Below are 24954 nucleotides of genomic sequence, written 5' to 3'. Positions count from 1 at the left end.
GATAGACTTGCTTAGAGAAATTACTTAAGTTTGAATACTCACTGTGAGTTATGTGCAGTCCTGTGCTAGATCTCTACAGCAACAGCATTATGGTACTGATCTCCATCTTTAGTGGAATGAAATGTATACAGGAATAAGCACGCAAAGACAAAATGAAATGTACTCACCCTTCAATAACAGGAATTACCAAAGATAGTTGTCCTTGTGTGTTCTGCTCTTTTCCTTCCTGTTCTCTACTTTGATAGCTCTAGAGTCCATGAAATTCACAGCGAATAATTTGAAGTTGCTGCCAGTGCTGTTTCTTACTTTCAGCTTTTAATTAACTGCCTTAAGGTAATAATGATAATGGTAGAATAATGATACCATCCTCTCTTGGAAATACAGAATGAATTTATGATTAAATATATTGTTCTAGACAATTTGTCTGGAAGAGTGACTATTTGACAATTAGAGTTATTTAGGCTGTCCATAGATGCAATTGCAATGTGGCTTTTTCTGCACAAGAATTGAATGGGTTTGCCCTGTATTCATAAGTATCAAGTTTCTTTCCTCCAAGTTTTTTTGTTTCCTTTCAATGACCAAATCTACAAGTTAGACTGGATTTTGAGGGAGAGTAGTAGGACAAAGAGTTATAAAGGTACAAATAGACTATACACCTTGAGGAAGATATTGTGTTTATGCGTATTTGTGCTATGAATAGTTACAAGGATTACTCATTAACAAATGTTTAAAGGAGCTATTTAGTGTCTTACATAAATTAAGCTCCCAGAAATGTTGATTTTATAGACAAGTATAGCAACAGGAAAGAGACATCAGATTTAAAGGATTTACTTGCAAGAAAGGAAAACTGGTTCCACTAAATCTTGATTGATGGGGAGTCAGTTTTAGTGAGGAAGACCATTGAACTTCTCCCAACATGTGGGATAGTTCAGGAAGAACATTGAAGGAATGCCTGAAAAAGAGGCTAGTGGAGATCCAGAACTGATGTACAGTCTTCCTTTGGACATGGGACATGGTCTACAGTACTGGTGAGAAATACTCTTTCAGAAACTCTTGAGGCAAGGGAGAATGAGGAGTTTACTCATGCTCTCACTCTACGTCAGATACCATAGAAGGGTTTAGAAATTAGATACTTGTTGCATAAGGAGCAGCCAATTATCCTTGCAGGAGTCAATATACTGCAGAAAGTTGGGCAAAGCTGGTATTTAACAGCAAGATAAGAATCTGCAGTAAGAATTACTTTCCAGACCTAAATCCTCTTTTCTTCAGAGAACTCTATTTTGATTAATTGTTTCAGCAGGAGGGCTATCAGACTATTGAATGTAAGTCCTTGCTTTCTGTTTCTCCACAGTCAGTGCAATTTGCTTGCTGGTTAGGATTGCCAAGGTGGTGCCAATGCTGACATCTCTCTAAAGACTTGCTCCAAAGATAGTGAGGCACAAGAAATGTGGTCTAGAGGCACAAGAAATGTGTGGAAAATGTTAAACTATCTCCCATCAAAACAGTGAGTCTGCTTGAAGTTGCTGCAGGCTCTCTAAGACAGAAGCAAAAAGACCTATTATTTCAGAATAACAATATATACATATCATCCTGTGTTCAGAGTGTCCATGGGTGAGAGCTGACTGCTCCAACAAGGAGGACTTAGAGCTCAGAAAAGTGTCTTGTGACATAAAGGGGAACCAGAATGGTTGGACCCTAAATGAAAAGGCAGAGCTAAGGAGTAAGACCTCTTCAGCCCCTTGGAAAGACGTGGTAGAATAATGGTCCTTAAAGGAGAATTGTCCTAGTTCAGCCAACCCTTCCTTTGGGTAAACCATTGCAATTTAAAGGTGTATGAATAGAATGTGATGAAGAACATATTTTTGGAGGTGTCTTTGTCTGTCCTTTTGGCTTTGTGCCTAGAAACTACATGATGAGCTATTGAATGGTAGTTCAATTGTAGCAATACGTCTGTCGTTGTCTTCTGAAAAAAAAAATCTGAAAAGGATGTAATTGTGAGCAGCAGCATAGCTGTTCAAGCACTTATTTGGAATTGGGATTATTATGCAAACTTTTGCGTAAGTCTCAACAAATACTTCTTTAAAAATGTAGAAGAAAAGAATGGGAAAGAATAGATTGCTTTGGAAAGTTTCTGCATTTGACGTGAATTTCTGAAATACATTTTAAACTATTCGGCTAAAATTTTTTAAAACATTGTTTTCAGATGTTTCTGGTAAAATATTTACAGTGTTATCTTGATTTTCATGAAGGGTTAAATTGTTCTGGTAAATCAAGCATCTTTGAAATGAGTTGGGGAAATAACTCGATCATTCCGAATCCAATAATTAGAAAACATATCATCAACAATTAAAAATACTATTTTAAAAACAAAATACTAACATCCAGAATTTAATTTAAAAATATCACTCTAAATATGTTCTTACTTGAATCTTCAGACTATAATGTTGAAGAGTACCTATTTCATTCTTACAGTTGCAAGTATAACTTATTTATATTATTACGCAGAGTAATATCCTTATTGACAGACAAAAACCTTATTGTATCAAGGAATGCATAAATAGAAACAAACAAATTTTCCAGTCAAACCAGTTTTCCATCTAAGACAGAAACAAAAGAAGATAGGTATGTGATTCAACAGGAATACAGTGAGACTGCATCAATCAGCATTTTGTAGAGTGTAATTAGTTCATGGTTGAGCCTAATTGATATGGCCTATCTGCCTAAAGACTGGTTCTGTGTGAGTAAATATCTAGGTGTGGGTATGACAGACCATATGTATAAATCTCAGCGAACAAGAAATTGCTATGACGGAGGTGGGGATGATTGATTAATCGAGACAGTTTTAAACTTAAAAACAAAACTTTACTGCATAAATACTCACGAACAAAATACATTTCTACTGTTCAGCAATTAATAATTATTAGTCAGTATTACTCCATGTTCGAAGCAATTAGCCCTTAACAGCCATCCTATATTTGCAAATAATATACAATATCCCAGAGCCCATGCCAGGAATTCAGCACCGATGGTTACAGTCCTTGAGAGTCTCAGTCACAGCAGTGCTCAGATTCAAGAGCGCTTCAACCAAGGAAATCAACACTGAAAAGGATGCTTTCCTTCCCCCTCCTCCAAGTCCAAATCCAGAATTTCCACCTTGCATAAAATATTGCAGTCTTTAGAGAGCTCTTAGTCCTTGGCCTCTGACTCCTAGGACTTTAACAGACTTGCAGAGTAATTTCCCAGGCTGTAGCAGATGCCTTGTCTTGCCCATCAGTTATGGTCTTGGGTTTTTTCCTTATCTATTGTTTAACTTCTGTTTCATTTCAAGCAGTCTTTTTCCATCTCTTAAGGTTGCAGCTCTTCAGTGATCAGTAACTAATCATCAGTAAGGTACTTACAGTTCAGGACCTTTGTTTTTCAGCCTGTGCCCATATTTTCAAGGCCTTTACTAAAACTCCACATCATAACAGGAGACACCTGGCATCAAGCTTCAGCTAACCTGCAAGTTCTCATAACATATGGTAACAAGCCTAATAGGCCAGGACTGACTGTCTTACACAGGCACAGCGAGGATAAGGCTTGAGGTTTATTTCTGACAAGAACAAAACTGTTTTTAATGAGCATGAAAATATTTCCAAGTTACTTACACCTAATAAGTGGGATTTTTGAAAGAGTTCAAAGCAAGCTAATAATAATTACATTTGGCTTAGCATGCTTCTACTTTCATGAGTGCCATGAGCATCTGCTTTGGTTGCTTAAAAAAGAGGTTTGAATAATGAAAACTAGTAGTGAGAAAATGGTATACATTTACTTAGTATTTCTTGGGTTCGTGTAGCTTATGAAAGGAATGAACAAAACCAAAAGTATCAAGACTGACTGTTGATATTGAAATAATTACAATGACAAACGTAGCCACAGTGACAATTCAGAGATAAACACTGCCTTGAATTGAGATGTTGCATTACCCACTTTGAACATTGACCAGGGAATAGTAGACACCTTTTTCAGCCAGAAGCTGCTGGTGGGTGCCCTGCTCTGTGACCCTGCCATTTTGGACCACAGCGATCTTGTCAGCGTTCTGGATGGTGGAGAGGCGGTGAGCTATCACGATGCAGGTGCGACCTTCTCGAGCTTTATCCAGCGCCTCCTGGACAATCTGCACAAGGAACAAACCAAGAGGTGAGCTATTCTGGCAGCTGCTGGGACATACACCTCCACTGCCATCTGTAAGCTCGAATATGACAGTGTAGGAAAGGGAATATCTCTTGGTCAAGCTACTTGATTAGGTGGGAGAGGAGGCCGATGCCTTGGTTGAGAATTGGATCTTGGCATTCGGTTCCGTTCCTGGCAAGAAGCTGGCTCTTGGTTTGGGTCCTTCCTGTCATCTCTCTGTTTCAATTTTACTTTCTTTGCCCACCCTGTTTCTTTGTTTCTTTATTCTCTGTGCCTGGTAGCATATTTTTCTTGGAAATTGCCCATTTTTAGACCCACGGGACAGCAGGAAGTGCCTAAATCCTTCCTTTTGAGTTTCCTTGCTTTAGCCAATTTATAGCACACATCATACCATTTTTTAAGAGTCAATTTTAAGACAAACTAGTCCAATCCTTCCAGGCACCATGTAATCCCTAATGACCTTTCAACATCTCAGCTCTCGTTAATGCATTTTTCAAACTACTAAGTGATTAGCCTGTATTGTCAATCAATCCATTGCCAAATTTTAATTAAGAAAGGAGGAGAAACAATAAACTCCTTCCTGGTTCCAGTCCCATTTCTTTGCTTTGTAACAGCCCTGGAGCAAACTTGTAGCAGCAGAGTTTTATAAGCCCCTCAAAACTGGGGTTTATAATGGAGGCTGTGTTGGCTGAGTCCAGACTGTTAGAGCAGATAATGCTGTGATAGTTAAGAGAATTAGAAGGAACCAGGCTCATTACTGAGATGCACGGCAGGAAAAAAAAAGAAAATATTTTAAATGTAGAAGATGTTCTGACTAGATATAAAAGGTATTCACTGCAAGGATAATTAGGCATTGGAACAGGGATAAAAACATCCCTACTGAATCTCCTTGAGATTTTCAAGTACCTTACCAGACACAGCACAAAGTAATCTAAATTTGAGTTCAGTATTGGCCTTTGTGTGAAGAGGAGGTTTAACTGGGGATCTTCACAGCTTCCTTTCATGACTGATTAATTATATATGGAAGTCAATATTCTTGGGCCAGCTGCTATCATACTAGTTCTCATGATTTCACAGGGAGTCTTGTGAATGACATTTTCTTATAGCTATCACTGGCAGAAAGATATTAAAAACAATCTCTGCATTCTTGTATTTAGTCCTTATGCTCATTAATGCAGAATAAAGTAAGAGGTCAAATTTAAATTCCTAACTGGCATATAATCAAGAAAACAATAAATCACGGGATTGTTTAATGGCATTTTCCCCTTAAACCTCATTTTTTTCATGCCTACAATTGATCAAAACTTGGTAGAAATCTTAACTTTCCAGATTATAATATATGATATAATATTTGCCTTATTAATAATCTCTGTTAATTTTCTACCAAAAGATTGTACTTTTGGCGTATCAAGATTAAAACTTTGGCCTTAAAAAATAAGTAAATGTTTTAGCAATTTTTACCTAAAATTTTCATTTTAGCCATGAACATGTAGCAAGGACCAGAGAGCAATGGGAGAAGGAAGAAAACTTAAGAAAGCCACATATCACAGTTTCACAGAAAAAAACCCAAAACAATGTTCTCTGGCAGCATCCTCAATCTTTTTGGCTTCTGCAGTTTGTGTGTCCTACTTCAATTTTGATAGCACTTTCTCAGCTGAAACCTGAAGACTTCTAGGCTAAGGAAAGCAACTTCATAGCAACTTCAATCTGCCTACTGCCATACAGATGTAAAAAATACATTTTTTTCCCCCAAGGAGGGGTAAGACATTTATATTTGCCTATTATTTGCCTAAATATGTAATTTGCATAAGATGTCATATTTCCAGCTTTTGGTTTTAAACTGTGGGAGTAAAAACAGTAATCATAATCCAAAAAAAAAACTTTGATTCCAGATTCCTGGCTCAGACATAAGTTACCTTTTCACTTTCTGTGTCTAAGGCAGAAGTAGCTTCATCCAGAAGCAGAATTTGGGGCTTGCGTACGAGAGCCCGGGCAATAGCGATCCGCTGTTTCTGGCCACCAGAAAGCTGCGTTCCCTTGTCTCCTACACGGGTATTGTATTTCTGCAGAAAATATATTAAGTTCAGGCTGTGAATCAAAATTCAGTTTGTGAATCAAAATCAGTTACAGATCTATCTGCCACAGATCTGTATATCTTTTACTGGTAGACTTCTTTATAGCATCAAGTGTTTAATAAATTCAAAGCAACAAGCCACTCTGAGGTTGAAATGACAATGTTATTCTCAATCAGACGACACAACACCAAAGGTCAGTGAAAGTCTTTGACAATACTGGGGTTCAACTGAAAAATGCAAAGTGAGGTGAGTATTCAGGGAAAATGGGATTAAATTTTTAGCCTTTCTGAATATTTGTATATACATCTTCCTGGTCTGCCTAAGGACAAGATTTTGTGTATGGCAGACCTTTCATCTGACCCAAGATGCTCAGTCTTATAGTACTATGTGTTTGTCTCATGCATAAAGGTGAAAAATTTTTAGTAATTTTCAGACCACAGGAATACTTGAAATTCAAATTCTGGCTAGGTATAACTGGAAGAAAGTGTAAACTCATCAGTCTAGCAGAATCTTTTCATATGCTTGAGAAAGACAGGAGCTTAAAAAAAAAGTTCAACTTTAAAACCCCCACCCCTTAGTAGCAGCTCTCAGTTAATTATAATTGTGTGTCTTCTTCCCTGAGATCTTAAAAGTTTCACTCTCCACCTGACAATGGAATCTCCGAGAGTGAAAATAAGTATGATAAACACAATCAAGGAAAATATTTTTTAAAATGTTTCAGATTGATTTTCATCTCAGAAAATTATTGTACCCCAGGTAATTATAAGCAGATCGTTTTTCCCTACCACTTAAGTTCACATCCAATTCTAAGAAGGAAAGAAAGGGAATAACTTACATCTGGCAGTGAGTCGATGAAGGAATGAATATTGGCTTGTTTTGCTGCACTAACAATTTCCTCAAAGGACACCTGCCGGCTGTTGTCTCCGTAGGCGATGTTTTCGGCAATAGTGAAGTCAAACAGGATTGGTTCTTGTGAGACGATACCAATCTGAGCTCTCAGCCACTGGATATTCAGTGCCTTTGCAGTTTTGCCATCAAAAAGCTGAGAAAGAAAACATTTTAAATTTCAGTCACATAGCTATATATGAATTTGAGGCTTACAGTAAGTTCATACACAGCAGCTGTGCAATTGCAGCTCTTTCCTCAGCTCTTTCTTACCAATTGCAAGCTCACATAGTCCCTTCCCCTCCTTCTCGTCTACGTTCCAAAATTTTCTAATTCATACAAGTGAATGCTGCCTCAGACCATATATTTATTAGTTTTTAAAGTGTTCTTATTATAAAAACCTCTGTAAATATTTCATTAATTTAAAGCCATCATGAGACTGTGGATCAGTATTGTAATGTGGGAAACTGGGACTTAAATACATCTAGTTTAATTAAGGACACCCAATGAGTCACTGCTGATCTTTACATTAAAAATACTTTAAAAAAAAACCCTAGAAATACCTTTTGTACTTATAACATCACAGAAAACCAATGAAGAACACCCTCACTTAACCTGTTGGCATGTTCTTGCAAAAATACTTACCACTTCTCCATCGAGTGGGTCATAAAATCTCTCCAGCAGCTGAACCACAGTGCTCTTTCCGCAGCCACTGCTGCCAACAAGAGCCAGAGTTTGTCCCTTTTCTACTTTTAGATCCAATCCTTGGAGGATTTTGACCTCTGGTCGGTTTGGGTAGTTAAATGCCACATCTTTGATTGTTATGTTTCCCTCAAATGTTTCCTATAATGAAAATATTATTGCTGTTACGTCTTTAAGACAATTTCACAGATAATTTGAATAGAATTGCAGAAGCATCCCCACCCCCCCCAGAAATCAACAGAGGTTTTCAAAACAAATACCCTTTCGACTCTTTGTGCAAAAGCTGGACTGACAAGAGAGAACTTGGTCCGTGTTGTGTTCAGGGAGTGTCAAAGATGCCTTGTGATAAGGATGGAATCAGAAGGAGAGGAAGAATCAGTTTGAAGAGAGTGAGGAGAGGGCTGTCCATATCACCAATAAATAGCATCACCCAGCACACATGGCTTACTCACAGGCTTGTCTCCCTCCTCACTGTAACTGTCTATTGAGGGCACTCTTTCAAACAGCCGAAACAAGTGGGCTGCTGATATCTTGGCTTTGGCATAGTCTGGAGCAAAAGAGCTGGTTTGTCCAAGTGCCATTGCACCAAATACAACAGCTGAAAACACTCTATAAAGAAATCAGGAAAAAAATATCAAGAAGAAAAGAACAGTGGAAATGTGCCTGCAGTCAACTTTCACTCAGAGAAAAAAGAGGGCTAAATTTAGAAAGAATAAAGTAGTAATCAACTATTATTGCTTTAATTATTCATTTAGCTCCAGAAATTTCTTTTTTCCTTCTCTTAATGACATGAGATAAACATGTCTGCATTCCAAATTCAGTGTTTTCATTACTCATTAGCAGTAATTTCTTTAGTTATTAATTCTGGTTAGTATATTAAGTCTCAGCTGGGGCTATGAGGAAAGGGATCAATGGATGGCATCATTGCTACTCTAGTGCTGTTCCATCCTCACTGTGGTTTCCTCTCTAGGGTTCAATAACCTTTGGGAGTTAATGATCACTTTTTAAGGCATCAGTGAAAATAAGAAATCAAGCCTATGACAAGGTGACAATAAACATTTAATTTTCTACCACATCTCTGCTGGAAAAAACTGCAGGATTTACAATATTGATAAAGGTTGAAAACTATGCTTTTATTGGGTTTTGATGACTTATATGCCATTTTATGGAATTTTATGTAATTATAGGCTACATTAGAATAGTTTAAGAACCTGTTGTCTTCAGCTATTACTTACTGCCACACAGCATAGAAACAAAATCATCACCAAGAACAGCTATTTGGCACATGAAATCTCTTAGCCTGTTTTAAGGCAAAGTAAAATAGATTAATTTTTATTAACTTTGTCATTTTTATTCAAAACTACATAAAGTGATCTGTTTTATTCTGTGTTTGAACGGCCTAGAAGGGCTCACACAGTTTTTTCTCAAACCCTCCCTTTCAAATCTAATGAAAAATTCACTCAGCTGGCTAGAGATGTTCAGCTAGCAGATGGAATGCAGACACTTTCTAGCATCTTCTGGTCAAAATGAGCTGTGTTAACTATCTTTAATTAGGCTGGCAACAAAAAATCAGTATGGTTGATCTTCTTGGGTATTCAGGTTGCTGATATCCACACTGGTAGGATCTCAGTCTATCATACTTGTTTCCATAGCCCTGCATTGAACTGTTGTTCTTAAATAAGAAATAATTTTTCTGAACAGACAGAAAAGGGATTGTAAGAGAGATACTTACAAAAATACACTTTTATACTCCATGTGTCCATTTACCACTAGGTAGGCACCAAACCGGAAACAGCCAGCATAGGTAAAGAACATCATTGCTTGAGAAAGGGAAAAACAAAAGCCAAAGATATGTGCCTTCTTCACAGAATTTCTGTACAGGAAGAAGGCATATTTTCATCAAAGCATGCAGTGATACTGAAGTTCTAGTACACAAAAAACAATAGACTTCAATTGATACTGTTGTGAATGGAAAGTTTACACGCACCAAAACATTAACTAAAAACACATCTTCTCTCTCATAGGGCAATAAGTTCTTATTTATACTGGAACAACAGAAAGATGAAAGTCTTGGAGCTATCCCATCAATGTCAACCCTGAGAATGGTTAGGAATTGTTCTGCAAATCACAAGATATGAACTCAAAAGCCAGCAGCCTGGGAAAAAAGCTAAGTAATATCTTTTATGTCCTGCACTGTGCTCTAATCATTCATTTATTATGGTAGATGTGTTAGTGGCACCCCTGCTTCTTTCTCATTATATCTGTATACATATACTTTCATTTACTTTACTTTTCTCATAGATGTCTGAAAATGAAACAGTCCAGTCTGGAACAAATAAAACTTTAATTGGTAGAATCTATTTAGTTGTTTACTTCAAGACTTTTAAATTTTTAAATTTTGATTTAATCCAGACAGACTTATATTACTTTATTTTCAGCCCGAAACCAGTAAGTAATTGTTCAAATGTTTTCAATCTTACTAACACTTCAAAAAGTGTTACTAGTGTTAGTAGGCTTAATTAGTTAGGCTTAATGTAATATTCAATTTACATTAAAATAGTTTTAATTAAATATCCAACAAATCAGGTGGAAATTTAGATTAGACCACTTCGAAAGCTCACTTAAAACCAACATTTTCCAAACCAAGTAACATTGTAATAGAAGATACCAATATTATAGAAAATTAATTACAGAATAATTAGTATACAGAAAATTAATTAAATTTTAAAAAATGTTGAGTGGTGGTGGTTGCATTTGTCAATACAACTATACAAAACATTGACGTTAATTCTGAGATAATTATACATTAAATCATAAATGCTATTAAAAATTATTATTGTCAAAGTAAATGTTTGCAATTAATTACAGATGTTTTTTAGTTTCGTTATTTTTATTATACCTGTATGGTACAATCAGATGTTCTCCATACATCGACTCAAATTTTCTTTCTCGGGTCAAGCTAACAACAGTTCTAATATTTTCTATTGCTTCTGTGGCAATCTGCAATAGAAAAACAAATGTTTTAATCAAAAGTTAAGTATGTTGCAATTCCTTATTCTAAATTAGTAGGAGATTCTGTTGGAATACAATTTTATATTTTATACTGGTTATTAAAATCATAGACTGTTGGTATAAAAATAAGCATTTTATATTTTTCTTTTTTGGACAATGAGATTTTCTTACAATGCTCAGAATTTTCTGATAAGACCTCTTTAATGTTCTACAAATAAACGGTGAAAAACCATTAGACAGCAATAACAAATATAGAGAAGATACATAAAAAATGGCATATTGGCATTCAACTTCCAATCCACAGAGTTTGGGCTAAAATCAAAATGTCCAGGTTATTTAGGTGCCTTTGAGCCTAACTGAGATCTCAGCAGTAAATATTTGCTCCAATACTTTCTTTCAGCTTGCAGATTCTTTAGACTTGAGTCATTTGTATATAAATGTCCCAGGGGAGATTCAGATTAGATATTATATAAAAAAAAAATCACTGTTAGGTTGGTCAGGAATTCAGATAGATTTTCCAGGTAGGTGATGGAGTCACTGTCTCTGTAAGTGCTCAAAAGATGGAAATGAGGATGTGGTTTACGGGTCATTATGGTGGTGCTGCCTTGATGGTTGGACTTGATGACCTTGGAGGTCTCTTCCAAATGTAATGATTCTCTCAAAAGATTCTCAAGGCTTCAATGCATTTTGCTATCATATACATATCATATAATTTTAGTTCAATCAAGACCATAAAGTAAGGGTTTTTAGTAACCTAAGTTCAGCAACTCTTTGCAGAAAGCAAATTTTCCAGGTGGAACACTTTTTTTACTGAAAAAACTCCCATATTTTTTAAAAAATGAGAATTTAATTAAATGCCTATGGTCCAGTGCTTGCTTAGGTGGCCTTGAGAAGAGAAACTAACATTACGATGAAAAGAAAACTTGTTTTAAGTTTCAAAAAAAAATTCGTAAGTATTTGTAACACCTGTGCTAATTCTTCATAATTTGCTGCATTAAGAAAGTCTTTAGTGTTTATTCCAAGAATTGTCAACTATTTTCTATCGCATCTTACAACAAAAGTAACATAAAATAAATGCTCATCCCTCAGAGAGAAGCAGAAGAAATGTACACAGCTGAAAGGAAAGTAATGGAATTGCATGACCTTAGATAAATTATTTTCTTTTCAGCAACTGTTCATAAAAGTAGGACATAAGAGGAGATTTTAGAAAAGTTTTACCTTGAAGAAAGCAGTATCTGGGAAGTGATGAAATAGTTGTTCTGTCCCAAAAGGATTTTTGGAATGAAGTGACATTAAATGCCTTCATTTAATTTGTTAAACAAGAGTCTAGCCTTCTTGCTTTTCAATTCTCATCTTTCTCTTCCACTCAACAAACAAAGGAATGGTAAACAGAAACCAGTGGATATATACAGATTATCACTGCAAACATTAATAAGATGAAGAAGGGGAGAGAAAAAAAAAAAGCAGTGTAATAAATGTAAGATAGATGGCATGCCAAAAAGGGATGACAGGAAAAAAAAAAAAAGAAGGTCAAAATGAGAGTGGTTGCAAAATAAGGAAAACAAAGATGTCTAGAAAAGGAATGAGTAGAGATTATGCCTTTAGAGATTATGTCTTTAGCACATTCCAACATTTAACTACAAAAATATTAATTGGGTAATACCATTAAGTCTTCAATTGTTATTGAAGAGGTGTGATGCTCTGTAGGTCTACCAGTGTGCCTGGCTGTGTATCTGTCTTTGGAACTTGCATATTGTGAAATGTTCTGGACTCAGAAGTCATACATCCATTAACAATGCTTTGGTAAATATGACTGTATACATTATACAGAAACAGATTAATTTCTCTAGACCCACCTTTCCTGCAGCTTCCAGTTCTCGTTTATCTTTCTTAGCGTGCCCAGCCAACATCTTCATTTCAATCATTCCTGCCACTGCAATGATGGGCACAACAGCTAAAAGCAGCAGGGTCAGCTGCCAGCCATAAATTAATGATATAAGAATTCCAGTCCCCAGGTTGGCAATGTTTTGGGCAATTAATGCCAGCCTGACACCAGTTGCCTGGACAAAGAAAAAAAGGCATTTCTTACCAACATAACTGCATTTTAAATAAGGAAAGTATTTTCACCCACAAAATTCCTGATTCTCAAAACACTGCTAAGAAAGTCTTAACTCAGTTTTGCTATTTTTCAAAATGGCAGGTTTTTAAATGTTTTTGTAAAAAATTATCTAGATATTTATATCTTCTTTCCCCATTTTCTGATTACTTCAATATACTCCGCAATTTCTAAATTCTACTCTTGAAACTGAATAAGCTTTAACCTCATCACATACTCAAATTTACATCTAAACATTAAAATCTGTCATTTTTTCTAGATCACAGAGCTAGGTTTACACGTCATCACACGGAGTCAAATGAAGAAGAAAATTAAATATTTAACTTTTCCTAGGGAAATAAAGCCAAAGATGCTTCAGAATCCTTCAGTCTGGAAAAAAACCCAAGCACATAACTTCATGTAGTGGTAAAAATTTGCTTACAAATTTTTACATTCAGTGTTCTTTAGCTCGGTATTACAGAGCCCTGAACATACAGAATTTACTTATAAAGAATCTCCATAAGGTAACAGAGACAAGGAAGTCAATCACTGACATTTCTTTTTTTTCTTTAATAAGAAATCTGTACAACCAAAAAAATAGCAGGAGATTGTAAACTGAATAAATTTAGTTGCATGTCTTTAGGTGAATGAGACCTCTTTAAAAAGGCTTCTTAGGTAGGAGATTCCCAATAAATTTGTTTAATAATAAAGGCCACAATAGAGTACAATAGTTTATTTTTTAGAAAAAACTATTTGTAAATTAGTCTGTAAATACATATTACCATAATTTTCATAAAGTGCATCAGTGCATTCTCTACCAGCTATTTGTATAGATATAATTATTATAAACGTATCAATAGCTGGTACAATAATTTATATATAATTTATTTTATATATAAGATATACTATTTTATCTTGCATTTTAGTTGTCAAAATCAAGACTGGTATCCAGCTAGTCAAACCCAAGCTGCAACTTCATGGCATGTTAAACCAAAGAGGAAAACTTCCAACCCAAAATTTTACTTACTCCTTTCACTTGAGAGGCATCATTAGCAAGTCTTGTAGTTAAGGCTCCAGTGCTATTTTTAGGATTATCAAACCAGGCCATATCCTACAATAATAAAAATTATTTTTAAGACCAGATTTTGGATATTTCAAATAAACTGCTAAGTAAATCTGGTAAGTGGCAGTGCCTCGGTTCTACATATTTAAATAAGTTTAATTCCATCACTGCACATTGAATATATTTAGAAAGAAGTGTCATCTTGTGAATCATTGATGTATTCATTGTCACTGCTGAGAAGGAAGGGGAGCAGCTGAGAGATTCCCAAAAGCAAAATTTACCCTCCCTCACTACTGCTCCTTCACTGAATCTGCTTGGAGGAGAGGACCCTTTGGTCACACTCCCTCATGGTTGAAAAGCTGTTTGGGGAGGGGTTAAATGTAAAGCATTTTCAGGTTAAAAACTAAATATTCCTTGCTTTGTTTCATCCCATATTGAAGAGGCTTTTTTTTAAGCTATGAGACACCAACAAACCAACAACAAGAACAAAACCCCAAACCCAACCAAAGGAAAAATCAAACTGTCCTATCTGATCAAAGTTAATTGTTTGGATCAGGTACGCAGTTTATGATTTATTCACCAAATATCTGATTTAAACTGTCAGTGTAGTATGCATCAAATGAAGTCCTGGTAATGTATTACGGCATTTGTGACCTCAATTGTAAGATTGCCTTTTCATTACATTTTTAGTATAGCTGATCTAAAAATTGTGAATTTTCAGACAACAGTTTACTGTCACATTGAAAATAGTCATGTTCACATGAATCAAATTCTGTGTCTACATGTAGCTTTATGTGCAAGACTTAAAACCCCATAACTATCATATTTTGTATTTCAAAATCTAAAATACTGATCCTGAAATAATGCAAAATTAAGGCCAATTTAGAATTACTTAACAACATTACATTCTATTTGTATTTTAACTCTCTGAAGGTGGTTTTACTTTTCAATACACAATCTTATTGTTGCATTAACAAACAACAATTAGAGATTTGGGGGCTTGTACGGAGACTTCAAATAAATTTTAAAAAACCACGCACCTGTACATATCAAAATTCAAATCAGACATTTGAAGTACGAGTTACAGTGTAAGCTATGTTGCGTTTCTTTAGGGGAGATGGGGCCCAAAGAAAGCAAAGCAGGCCAATGAACAGATAATGGGATACTGCTAGTGCACATCAACTTATCAGGCCTTTGTAACTTGGCTGTAAAACTAAGTCTTTGCAAGGAGTACATAAAAAGCTCTTGTGTTGATTTAAGACTCTCCCTCTAAGGACACTTTGCATAACCCCATGTAATTAATCAAATTGGTTTCTAGTCTGATTTAAACAATCTTCCCTGTATGATAGAGTGATGTAGAATGCAGTTATTTTATACAAATACCATCAATTATTTTTAAAACCCTGGAAATCAAAATATTTATTATCTTTACCTGTCTAAGCATTGCTTTAAATGCCATGAATCGAAGCCTCATTGTAAGAATTTCTCCAGCTTTGCCGAATGTGAAACCCTGTTTGAGAAAAAGTCCAATGCTTAGTATAGTATTACGCTGTTTGTGTTTATTCAATAAATATTTTAGATAAATTGCCTCTACAATGTCCAAGCAAAAAATATTGCAGTCCTGTTTGCAGAAAGCAAATGTAAAACCAGGTTTAATATGCAAAATTCTAATAGGTTCACAGTACTGACATTCAAATACTATAAATGAAAAAAAATAAAGGGAGCATAGCAATATTTCCTAGCACTGCTTTACCAGCATGCTTTAAGGAGAAGGTTACTAATCAACCCTTTGGCTTGGTTTGTCTGAGTCAATGTAAGTCAGATTTAAATAAGTCACATTTAGGTCATTCATTTTAGATTAAAGGCTTTTTAAGGCAACCTGGGTTCAGTCAAATGCATCAGTCAAATTTAAAAACATTACCTGAACATTTCTAAACTGAGCAAACCTATCACAGCCCTGTACTACTCAGCCTTCCATACTCAAGGCCCTTTGCCTGAGCAATGAGATCCTTCCACAAACAAACCAGGTTTCTGCAAGAGGCTGTTTATGCTGCTGTCCCAAGCATGGTATTATTTCAGTCCGTGGGCTCACTTAACAGATAAAACTATACAAATATGTTCCTAAATTATAAAATGAAGTATATATGAAAATATTTAATATGATTACTACCTTTTTTTCTTTCAATTGGCACTGTTGTAGCAGGTACAACCCTTAGTATTTCAGCAGGAGGAAGTGACTATCAGTGTGATGAGTGTTGCCTGACAAACTGGGCCTGGGAGTCTCCCACAGGAGAAATATGGGACATTCCCTTGGACATGGAAAGGGTTAGGGAAGTAACAAATTGGAGAACAAAGATTTTCAATTACTAACAGATTCAAATAGGAAGATTTGAGGTGAGAAAGGGATGGTAGAATGTGTGGACTGGAGAGGCTGCCTCTTAGCTGACAATGAAAACGAGTGAGAAAATCCAGAGTTTCATGCTGAGAAGTGTCTGACTGATGAACAAGATGGGAATTTCTAAAGTTAAGAGGTCTGAATAGATTCAAAACACTCTTAAACACAAGCAGCTCTAGGTCAAAAAAGTTTCAGCCCAAGACATATCTAGAACCATAAATACAGGTTCTGGTTTGAGTTGGAGATTTATTATGAAGATGCAAATTTTTAGTATATTTCAGGTTTCTAAAACATGACGAACAATTAAAAGAAAGTTAAAATATTAAAACATACCTGAAAAAAGAAAGTAAAAAAGGAAATGATCCCAAGTACTAAAAACAGCAGTGAATATAAGTTGCTCTGTTTTCTTAAGAGGTCCTTGTCAGTCTCTGAAAAAATCTATAATATAAAATTTGAAACAAAGATTTTATAAAATTAACTAACAATCTAAAGTACTCTCATCTTTCTCAGTAACGTTTTGTGGTGGTCAATTGCATTAATATGAAATTTGATAATATATTACATAATATTTAATGTATAACAAGCATATTTCAGGCTGTAGCAAAATTTTTAGCATTTTGTGTCATACAATTTTCAGATTTTTGCAATAATGCTTCATACACACTTCACTTTCAGTGACTGTTTTTAGTGATTATTTTTAACCTAATTTTATCAGAAATAAATATTGTGGGCTTATAGTTTTTGCTTATTTTATTCCAGCTTACCCCAATGATTTCGGAAAATATGACTGCAAATGCAGGTTGTAAAGCTCCATTGATAATTGCACACAAGGTTCCAATTACAAAGTATGGCCATTCAGTTTTGTTCAACTTCATAATTTTCAGAAATGAAGCTGGAGGTATTTCTTCAGCCTAAAAAATGTGAATTGCATTAGGACAAACATGAATGCATTTGGAGAAATATGGAGAAAAGGAGAGATTAACAATAAATTTCCTATTCCTATTCAGGGGAAGCAAAACAGTATAGTTTTTAACAACATGAATTTATATAATTGTACAGTAAAACTGTACTTTTTTTTTGTTGTTCTAACATGAGGGAGATCTGTACACTATATCTACAGCACTTTTCTTTTTATATTACTTTATCCATGTAATTTTTGTTGGTGAATACTTTGGTATTGGTCAGTGATGACTGAACTACTCATTCTGGGCATATTACTGTGAGTAATCCATGGCTTGATTAATTCAAGTAATTGTTCATGAAGCAATTTATAACAGTAAAATAATTGCTGCAAATATTAATGTAATCATATTTTGGGAGGGGGGGTTTGCAATATATGTTGTAAGTTGTAATGTTGGGCTAAATATTTTGTTTCCTATCCAAAAATGAATGTTTAACCTGTATAGGTTATGGTACGTAAATATATGTAAGTATGTTTCTTTTAAAGGAAATTTACTTTGAATAACAAATTCATCATCTTTGTTATATTATCATTTTATTTCTAATATAATTTATGTTGAAACTAAAAAAGAAAGTTATGAATATTATCAGTCAAAGGCTATGTAGTATTTAAAAATTCTCATGTCTTTTTTTACCTTTTTCAGCAGGAGAATGAATTTAACAAACCTTTGTTTAAAGGAATTAAGTTCATTAACAGCTCTGCAAAGATACTTACAGGTGAAGTTTTTTCCTCATCAGGACTATCATTTTGCTGTCCTGGTCTTTTCATGCTTCTCCGAGTTGATCGTCTTCTCAATCCTCTAGTTAAGGGTTCTTCAGAGTCTGGTTCAGATTCTCTGTTTTTGACACTACATACATTCTCATAATTTTCTGATGATGGAAGTACAGTCTCATAATTTTCTGATGATGGAAGTACAGTCTCATAATTTCCTGATGATGGAAGTACAGTCTCATAATTTCCTGATGGTGGAACTTCAGCTTCTATTGCCTAAAAGTGGGAAGAACATTATGCTAAGATTAAACATGCACATATTACTTCAAACGTTCAAAATTATGAGATAACCAAAGTAAAAGTAACTTTGTTTCAGTTGAGATATTGGGGAACAACATATAATGCCTTAAGGAGGTATGAAAATCTGCATAATTATTATTAAAGCTCTATCTTCAGAGCTTTAGTCATATGTGAGTTTTGCATCTCTCATGAAAATTCTTATAGTAAGGGGAAGACAGAGAGTAGCTGCTCTATTTTTTAATAAATTAAACAAAAGCTTTAAATTGAGAGTAAACCCTTTGCACTCCTCTTGGGGTCTTTAGAATGAGTTCTTGGGGAATACACAGTTTATTGATGAAGTGATAAAACATTACCACCTTTACTTGAAAACACACTGAACAGTTCTTGACTTTAAATGGAATAAGGAAGTTCAGGAGGAAACAAGTCAAAAAGACATTTTGACTGAAAAATGAGAGCAGCCTGGAAAAGAGCCTTCCCCTTGGTGGTAAAGCTCTTTTGTCAGTCTCTTTGAGAGAATAAATAAATGTTTACCCACCCTGAGGTTTTTGATAGCAACTGGATTCAAAGTTACCTTCAACTTGTGTTGTTTTTTCCAGATTTTTTTTTTATTTCTTAGTGCTTTTTGCATTTCTAATAAAAATATCTTTTTTTACTTGCTTTCAAATTTTTATTTTCTTTTTTTATTGTTTTTCAATTTTCTTTACATTTTCTATTTCCTCATTTTCCCCATATTTGCATTTGCTTGGGTACAAAGTTACTTTGAATCTAAGGTAACCAAATGCACTGTCCTGTGAAGAAATATTTTAATTGGTCTGGTTAACCTCTTCAGTGAGACACACTGAGATGGCAGTTTCAGTTTCTTTAATGGACATAGAGGTTATGCAGAAAAACAAAGGCTACAATGAAAATCTGCTATAACCTAATGGCCACATGGGACACTGTGATGTATTACAGTACCTTAGTCTTCATTTAATAACTAACACATTTCAGAAATTTATTATTTGCAATCTTTTCTTTTTATCTGTATAAGTTAAGAACACATTTTTGCTCTTGGCATAGCTGAATTGTTTTTCTTCTATTCCAACACTTTTTTTTTTCTTTAGAAACGAATTCGGTATGAAGGATTATAACTAAACAGCTTAAAATATGCATGCTGTATTCCTCCAGAGTCAGCTACTGTATTTTACCTTTTATCAGGCTAAGAACAAGCAATGGAATACCAAACTACTGTCATTATCTGCTCTACACTAACTGCATAAAAGGAAAACATAAAATCATATTTTAAGTTTAAATACCTAGAGGACTAAAAATGTACTATCCTGGGTTTAAACAGGTCCTGTAGCCAAACTAGTGGTCTCTCTCAAATCATTACTCTCCTTTCAAAGTACATGAGTCTTTTGCTGCTATCAAAATATGCTGCAGAATTTGTCATCCTTTTGCTAAAATTACTTTGGGTGTGAGAAAAAAAGGAAATGAGGAAACAGCTAGAGACAGAAGTACCTGCATGTTAACGAGTTTGTAGTAGATTCCCTTTCTCTCAAGCAATTCAGCGTGATTCCCCAGCTCTGTGATGACTCCACCTTCAAACACAGCTATCACATCTGCATTTCGGACTGTCGACAGTCGATGAGCGACCACAACCGTGGTGCGTCCTTCCCTTGCCTGAAAACAGCAATATTTAATGTGAGTATTTATAAGTAAATGCAAAAACTGTTCATCCTCATAGCAGAGTTGAATAGGACCTAAAAGAAACATTAAAATGGTTCACAGAAAAATATAACTTTCAAAAGAAAAATCTAAAAACTTTTCAATGAGTTCTTTAAAACAGAAATATAATTTATAGATTGAAATTTGATATTAGAGATCACTTTTCACTGTGGCACATAAATACATCAAATTTAATCAAAAATATCCAAACGAAAATCTCAATATATAAAATTTTAGAATGTTACAGACCCCAAAATGTTTAAAATGCTATAATTTTTAAATTTAGGCCCAGAGCTGCCCACTTCAACTATAAAATCCATGGTGAATTTAAACTCAGAAACATTAGAAAACATTTTTCACTCACTTTTAAAGATATCAGTGTTTTAAGCTCTAAGTCATTGCTAACTCAAGTGACTACAATAAAAATAAAATTTTCTAAAATTTCACATGAATTGTATTTCAACTAAGTACTTCTCTTTGGATATTTATAAGCATAATACACTTAATGTTCCAAACATCACAGCTTGTCATTTTAATTATGAGGCTCTTTTAAAGTGATCAAGCAAATTTTAGTTTAAATAATGAAAGTAATGATCCCAAGCAGTGGAATTCTGTTGAAAGCTGGGTGGTCTTCATCTTCAGTGATGCCCCTCAGGAGGTCCCTCATACTGGGTCCCATACTATTCAATGCCTTCATGACTGACACTGGTACATGGGATGGAGGGCACACTCATCAAGCTCAGGTGTGACATCGAGCTGAGCAGTGCAGTTTGTTCACTTGAGGGAAGGGATGGCATTCAGGAGGTCTCTGACAGGCCTGAGGAGCAGGCCCAGGAGAACTTCATGAGGCTCAGCAAGGACAAGTGACTGACAACAATATGAACGGCAGTAAGACAGACAATGGACAAGGATGGTATTTGTGCCAAGAAAATGTTGATTTAAGCTTAATAAGGCAGAAAATATGATTCCATCTTCTAATTTGAAGTAAGATTTCTCTCTGTAATACCTGCAGGAAGTCAAAAATTCTCTGTACAAAAAATATTTGCCAGATCAAAGTTTACATTTTGTGTTTTTATGTGTCTCTATTTTCAACAAAAGTCCAGGAAAGAAGTAAATATTAGGCTCCTACTTACATGCTTCATTTTAAAACACTACTGACCTTGTCCAGTGCTGCCTGCACAACTGATTCACTTTCAGTATCCAAGGCTGATGTTGCCTCATCAAGCAGAAGAATTTTAGGATTGCGAACCAAAGCTCTGGCAATTGCTATTCTTTGTTTCTGGCCTCCACTGAGCTGTGCTCCTCTTTCTCCAACCACAGTTTCAAACTTCTACAAGACAAACACATGTATTGAAAACACTCAGTGGCACAGTCCTTCCACTAAAGATGTCATTAATGCTAGAGATGCCGGTAACACCTTCTCCTTTCTCTACAGGAATAAATGCCTACTTGGGTACATCTGACTAATCCTTTGTGTTCCTGGAGTTCTAGTCGTTCTTCAAATGGCAGCCAAATCATTGCCTGAAGATATAAAATTAACATTATTCTCAAAAGTTGTGAGGAATCTGCGCATAGCTGTGCATAGCTCTGCATATTCACAGGTCCAGGGATAGCTTCCTGTCTTAACAAGCATTCCTTCTGAGGAACTATTTGGCACAAGAAGTTTTAGAAGAAATTATTGCAGCAGGAGAGCTGATCTGCTTACATTGGGCAGCTTCATGATGAAGTCATAAGCGTTTGCCTCCTTGGTGGCTTCTTCAATCTCCTCCATGGTGACATCCTCGCGGCCGTAGCGAATATTTTCTGCAATAGTGGTGGCAAAGAGCACGGGCTCCTGATTCACCACACCAATAATCTCCCGCAGATACCGTATGTTTAAGGTCTTAATGTCCTGCCCATCAAGGGTAACCTAAACAGAAGAGAGCAGACAAAAACTGTCTACTACTTGTTTTGATCAAGGAACCTCTCTGTCCATGCCAGCAGGTGCCATTTTAGCGGGCACTCCACCTTGTCACTGGAAAACTGACAAGAGCAGTGAGGCTGGAACTAGACTTTCAACACACGTGACATGCAGAGCAGTCAATTCACTTGAGGTGTCTTACCGTGCCTTCCTTGGGATCATAAAATCTCTGGATGAGTTGAACAGTTGTGCTTTTCCCACAGCCACTGCCACCAACCAGGGCCACTGTCTGGCCAGAATTAATCTTGAGATTCAAGCCCTTCAGTATCTGTCCATATAAGAAGGTTGGTCAAAAACATAACAGTATTTAGAAATGTCAAGGTAAATGTGAAAGACTAGAATGAACCAACTTTTATATTTCTAGCAGAATTTTGTAAAAAAAATTTATAAACATGTGGATTTAAATTATGTATTACTGATGACTTCAGCTTAATTTTCCTTATCATTACATCGCAATTGGCTTTGTATTAATGTATTATACAACACACTTTTCAATTATCTCTCTCATGAACCAGTTCATATGACAAAATAATAATAACAACACACTATTCATAACTAACATAATACAGAAAAAATAAAATGCAAAATTTCTGTGTTATGTTGCCTCACTTTTTTCTTTAATTCATCATGCTGACTACAGGAAAGCTATGTAAAATCATGGTTAAAAGCTGAGCGTTATTTCTTTTCTGCCTATCAAAGGTAAGAAAGGTCACTTTATCAAGGTCAGTGATTTTCCTTCAAGTTAAGGAAGGAAATATTTGTGTAATGCAAAGACACTCTCCATGGGAATATTCTCAGGAATCATTCATATGATGTCTATCATCACTGCATTAAGATCCTGAATATATGACAGTGCTTTAAAAAGGAAACCTCTTCTCTGTCAGGACAAATACAGATTCTGATCTCTATTCCATAAACAGCAACTCCTTGCTGAAACTGCTTTCATTTTTTCCTGGTTCAGACACAGTCGTAACAGAGCTGCATTGCAATTCTTTTAAAACCTACTAGCTCATTATTATTATATACACAGACACTTGAGTTAGGATTATAAATTTATTCTAACAGAAATATGTATTTATAGATATTTGTATAGCCACACTAACTAGGGCATTAGACAAAAAATTATTCAGGAAACTTAACATGTTTACCTAAGGTGGAAATAAATCTAACCAAAATCACTGTGATGACAGGGTAGTTTAATATACATTAGAGAATCAATCTGAAACTGTTAGATTTTCAACAAAAAATAAGTTATCTGGCTTTATAATGATTTTTTTCCCCAACACATGATACATATATTCAACTGTGAGATAAAAAATAAGTTATCTGGCTTTATAATGATTTTTTTCCCAACACATGATACATATGTTCAACTGTGAGATATATATATAAAGTTTCAATTACAGTACCTCAACATCTGGTCTGGATGGATAATTGAAATAAACATTTTTTAATTCCAAGTTCCCTTTTATGTGGTCTGGTTTGTAACCTGCCTCTGAATAGCTGTCAATTTGAGGTTCCTGTGCAAAATAAAATACAAAAAAAAAACAAAACCAAAAACCCAATATTTTTTTCATAAAGAAGTCCTCAAGTGCACCATTATTCTGCAGAAATGTTAAACATATTTTTTAAGTAATTTAGGTGGGATTTCTGAAAGATCTAAATTGCACATTGTTTTGCTCCCTCACTACTACATTGGTTATATGCTCATGCAAGAATACTTTAAATTTTTCCATTAAGCTTCTGTATGAATTTAGTTCCTGTCTTTAAAAAGAAGGGTGTCTTACCTTCAAAAAGAAGTTTTGAAATTATAGTGAGGGCAATGATACTCACATTGTCTATTATATTAAAGATGGTATAGGCAGCTCCTCTTGCACTTGCAAATGCCTCTATGCTTGGAGCAGTCTGTCCGATACTGAAAGCTCCAATCAATACAGAGAAAAACACCTGAAAGAAATGTTTACAGAGGCATGTATTCATTCTTATTTAAGCAAAAAATTATATTTATTTATTTATTTTTATGTTAGGTATTTTTGGGTAAGGACATTCCATGCCTGTTAAGGGAAGTTTGAGGAATCTAGAATAAAAGCAAAATTGAAAAGGTCTCTCTTAGGCAGAGAAAAACATTAGGAAAAGGGCTTTTTAAGGTTCAGATCAGAACTGAGAAGCTGTACAACATTAGTTTTGCAAGTACCTTGAGAAAAAGTGAAAAAGTGACTCAGAGTTGTAAAACCTATGAAAAAAATTTAGAATTTCACTTGATATTTCAGGATTTATTGTACTAATGCATTCTTTGGCCAAAAACCAGAAAGCGTATTACACATCTACCAAGAGAACAACAACAGATATGCAAAACACTATCATTCTGCTTTCAAAGACAGTGAAATAGAAGTATAGAAACCTAAGTTCTTCATCACAGAGTAATAAAGGATTCCCTGCTTCAATGAAAGAGTGAAGTGCAAGCAAACAAGAAACAGCAGCAGAAGAGAAAAATTAATCATTGTCTCAGGATAGCAGTTCATTGCTTTCAGTTAGTATCAAAACAAAAGCAATTAAACCACCCTGCTCAGAGATTATAACAGCCATAGTAGTCAGAGCAAAGTCTGTCACACCCATCCTCTTGAACAAGGGTTATTCACAGATTTTACACATGATAATGCATCATCCATGTCATAAAAACATCGTTTGAACTACAACACAGACAATTTGCAATAGAGCTTGCAAATACTTTGAACAGAATAAATTACATATAAAGTCATGAACTTCACTGAGAGGTTTCATATGCCAGCCTGTACAAAAGGTTCAAAAGAGTTAAAACCACATATCAGAGACATTTTCCAGAAACTTCAGTGATTCACAAACAAAAGAAGTAGTTTAAAAAAATCTACAAATATATGCATATGGTCAACTGGCTG

At 35.1% G+C, this 24954-nt stretch overlaps 1 protein-coding gene across 5 annotated transcripts in view; it reads right to left on the bottom strand.

Moving 5' to 3' along the window:
• Positions 1-2846: 2846 nt before the first annotated feature.
• The window catches only part of ABCB1 (ATP binding cassette subfamily B member 1), a 46843-nt gene continuing 24735 nt past the window's right edge, over positions 2847-24954 (bottom strand). For all 5 annotated transcript variants that reach the window (XM_084215953.1, XM_084215952.1, XM_084215951.1 and 2 more), the window contains 19 exons: positions 23873-23986; positions 23449-23559; positions 22182-22307; positions 21785-21988; positions 21239-21409; positions 19873-20034; positions 18076-18348; positions 17165-17311; positions 16734-16838; positions 15438-15515; positions 13970-14053; positions 12704-12907; positions 10735-10835; positions 9568-9708; positions 8288-8444; positions 7779-7976; positions 7084-7290; positions 6090-6236; positions 2847-4156 (listed from right to left, as the gene is read on the bottom strand). In XM_084215953.1, coding sequence (XP_084072079.1) covers positions 3962-4156; positions 6090-6236; positions 7084-7290; positions 7779-7976; positions 8288-8444; positions 9568-9708; positions 10735-10835; positions 12704-12907; positions 13970-14053; positions 15438-15515; positions 16734-16838; positions 17165-17311; positions 18076-18348; positions 19873-20034; positions 21239-21409; positions 21785-21988; positions 22182-22307; positions 23449-23559; positions 23873-23986 — 2925 coding nt within the window. In that variant the 3' untranslated portion in view covers positions 2847-3961. The remainder of the gene's footprint in view (positions 4157-6089; positions 6237-7083; positions 7291-7778; positions 7977-8287; positions 8445-9567; positions 9709-10734; positions 10836-12703; positions 12908-13969; positions 14054-15437; positions 15516-16733; positions 16839-17164; positions 17312-18075; positions 18349-19872; positions 20035-21238; positions 21410-21784; positions 21989-22181; positions 22308-23448; positions 23560-23872; positions 23987-24954) is intronic.

The sequence above is a fragment of the Fringilla coelebs genome (assembly GCF_963513975.1).
Source record: "Fringilla coelebs genome assembly, chromosome: 1".
Classification (NCBI taxonomy): domain Eukaryota; kingdom Metazoa; phylum Chordata; class Aves; order Passeriformes; family Fringillidae; genus Fringilla; species Fringilla coelebs.
Note: the sequence above shows the minus strand (reverse complement) of the source record. Positions and strands in the feature narration are given on the sequence as shown.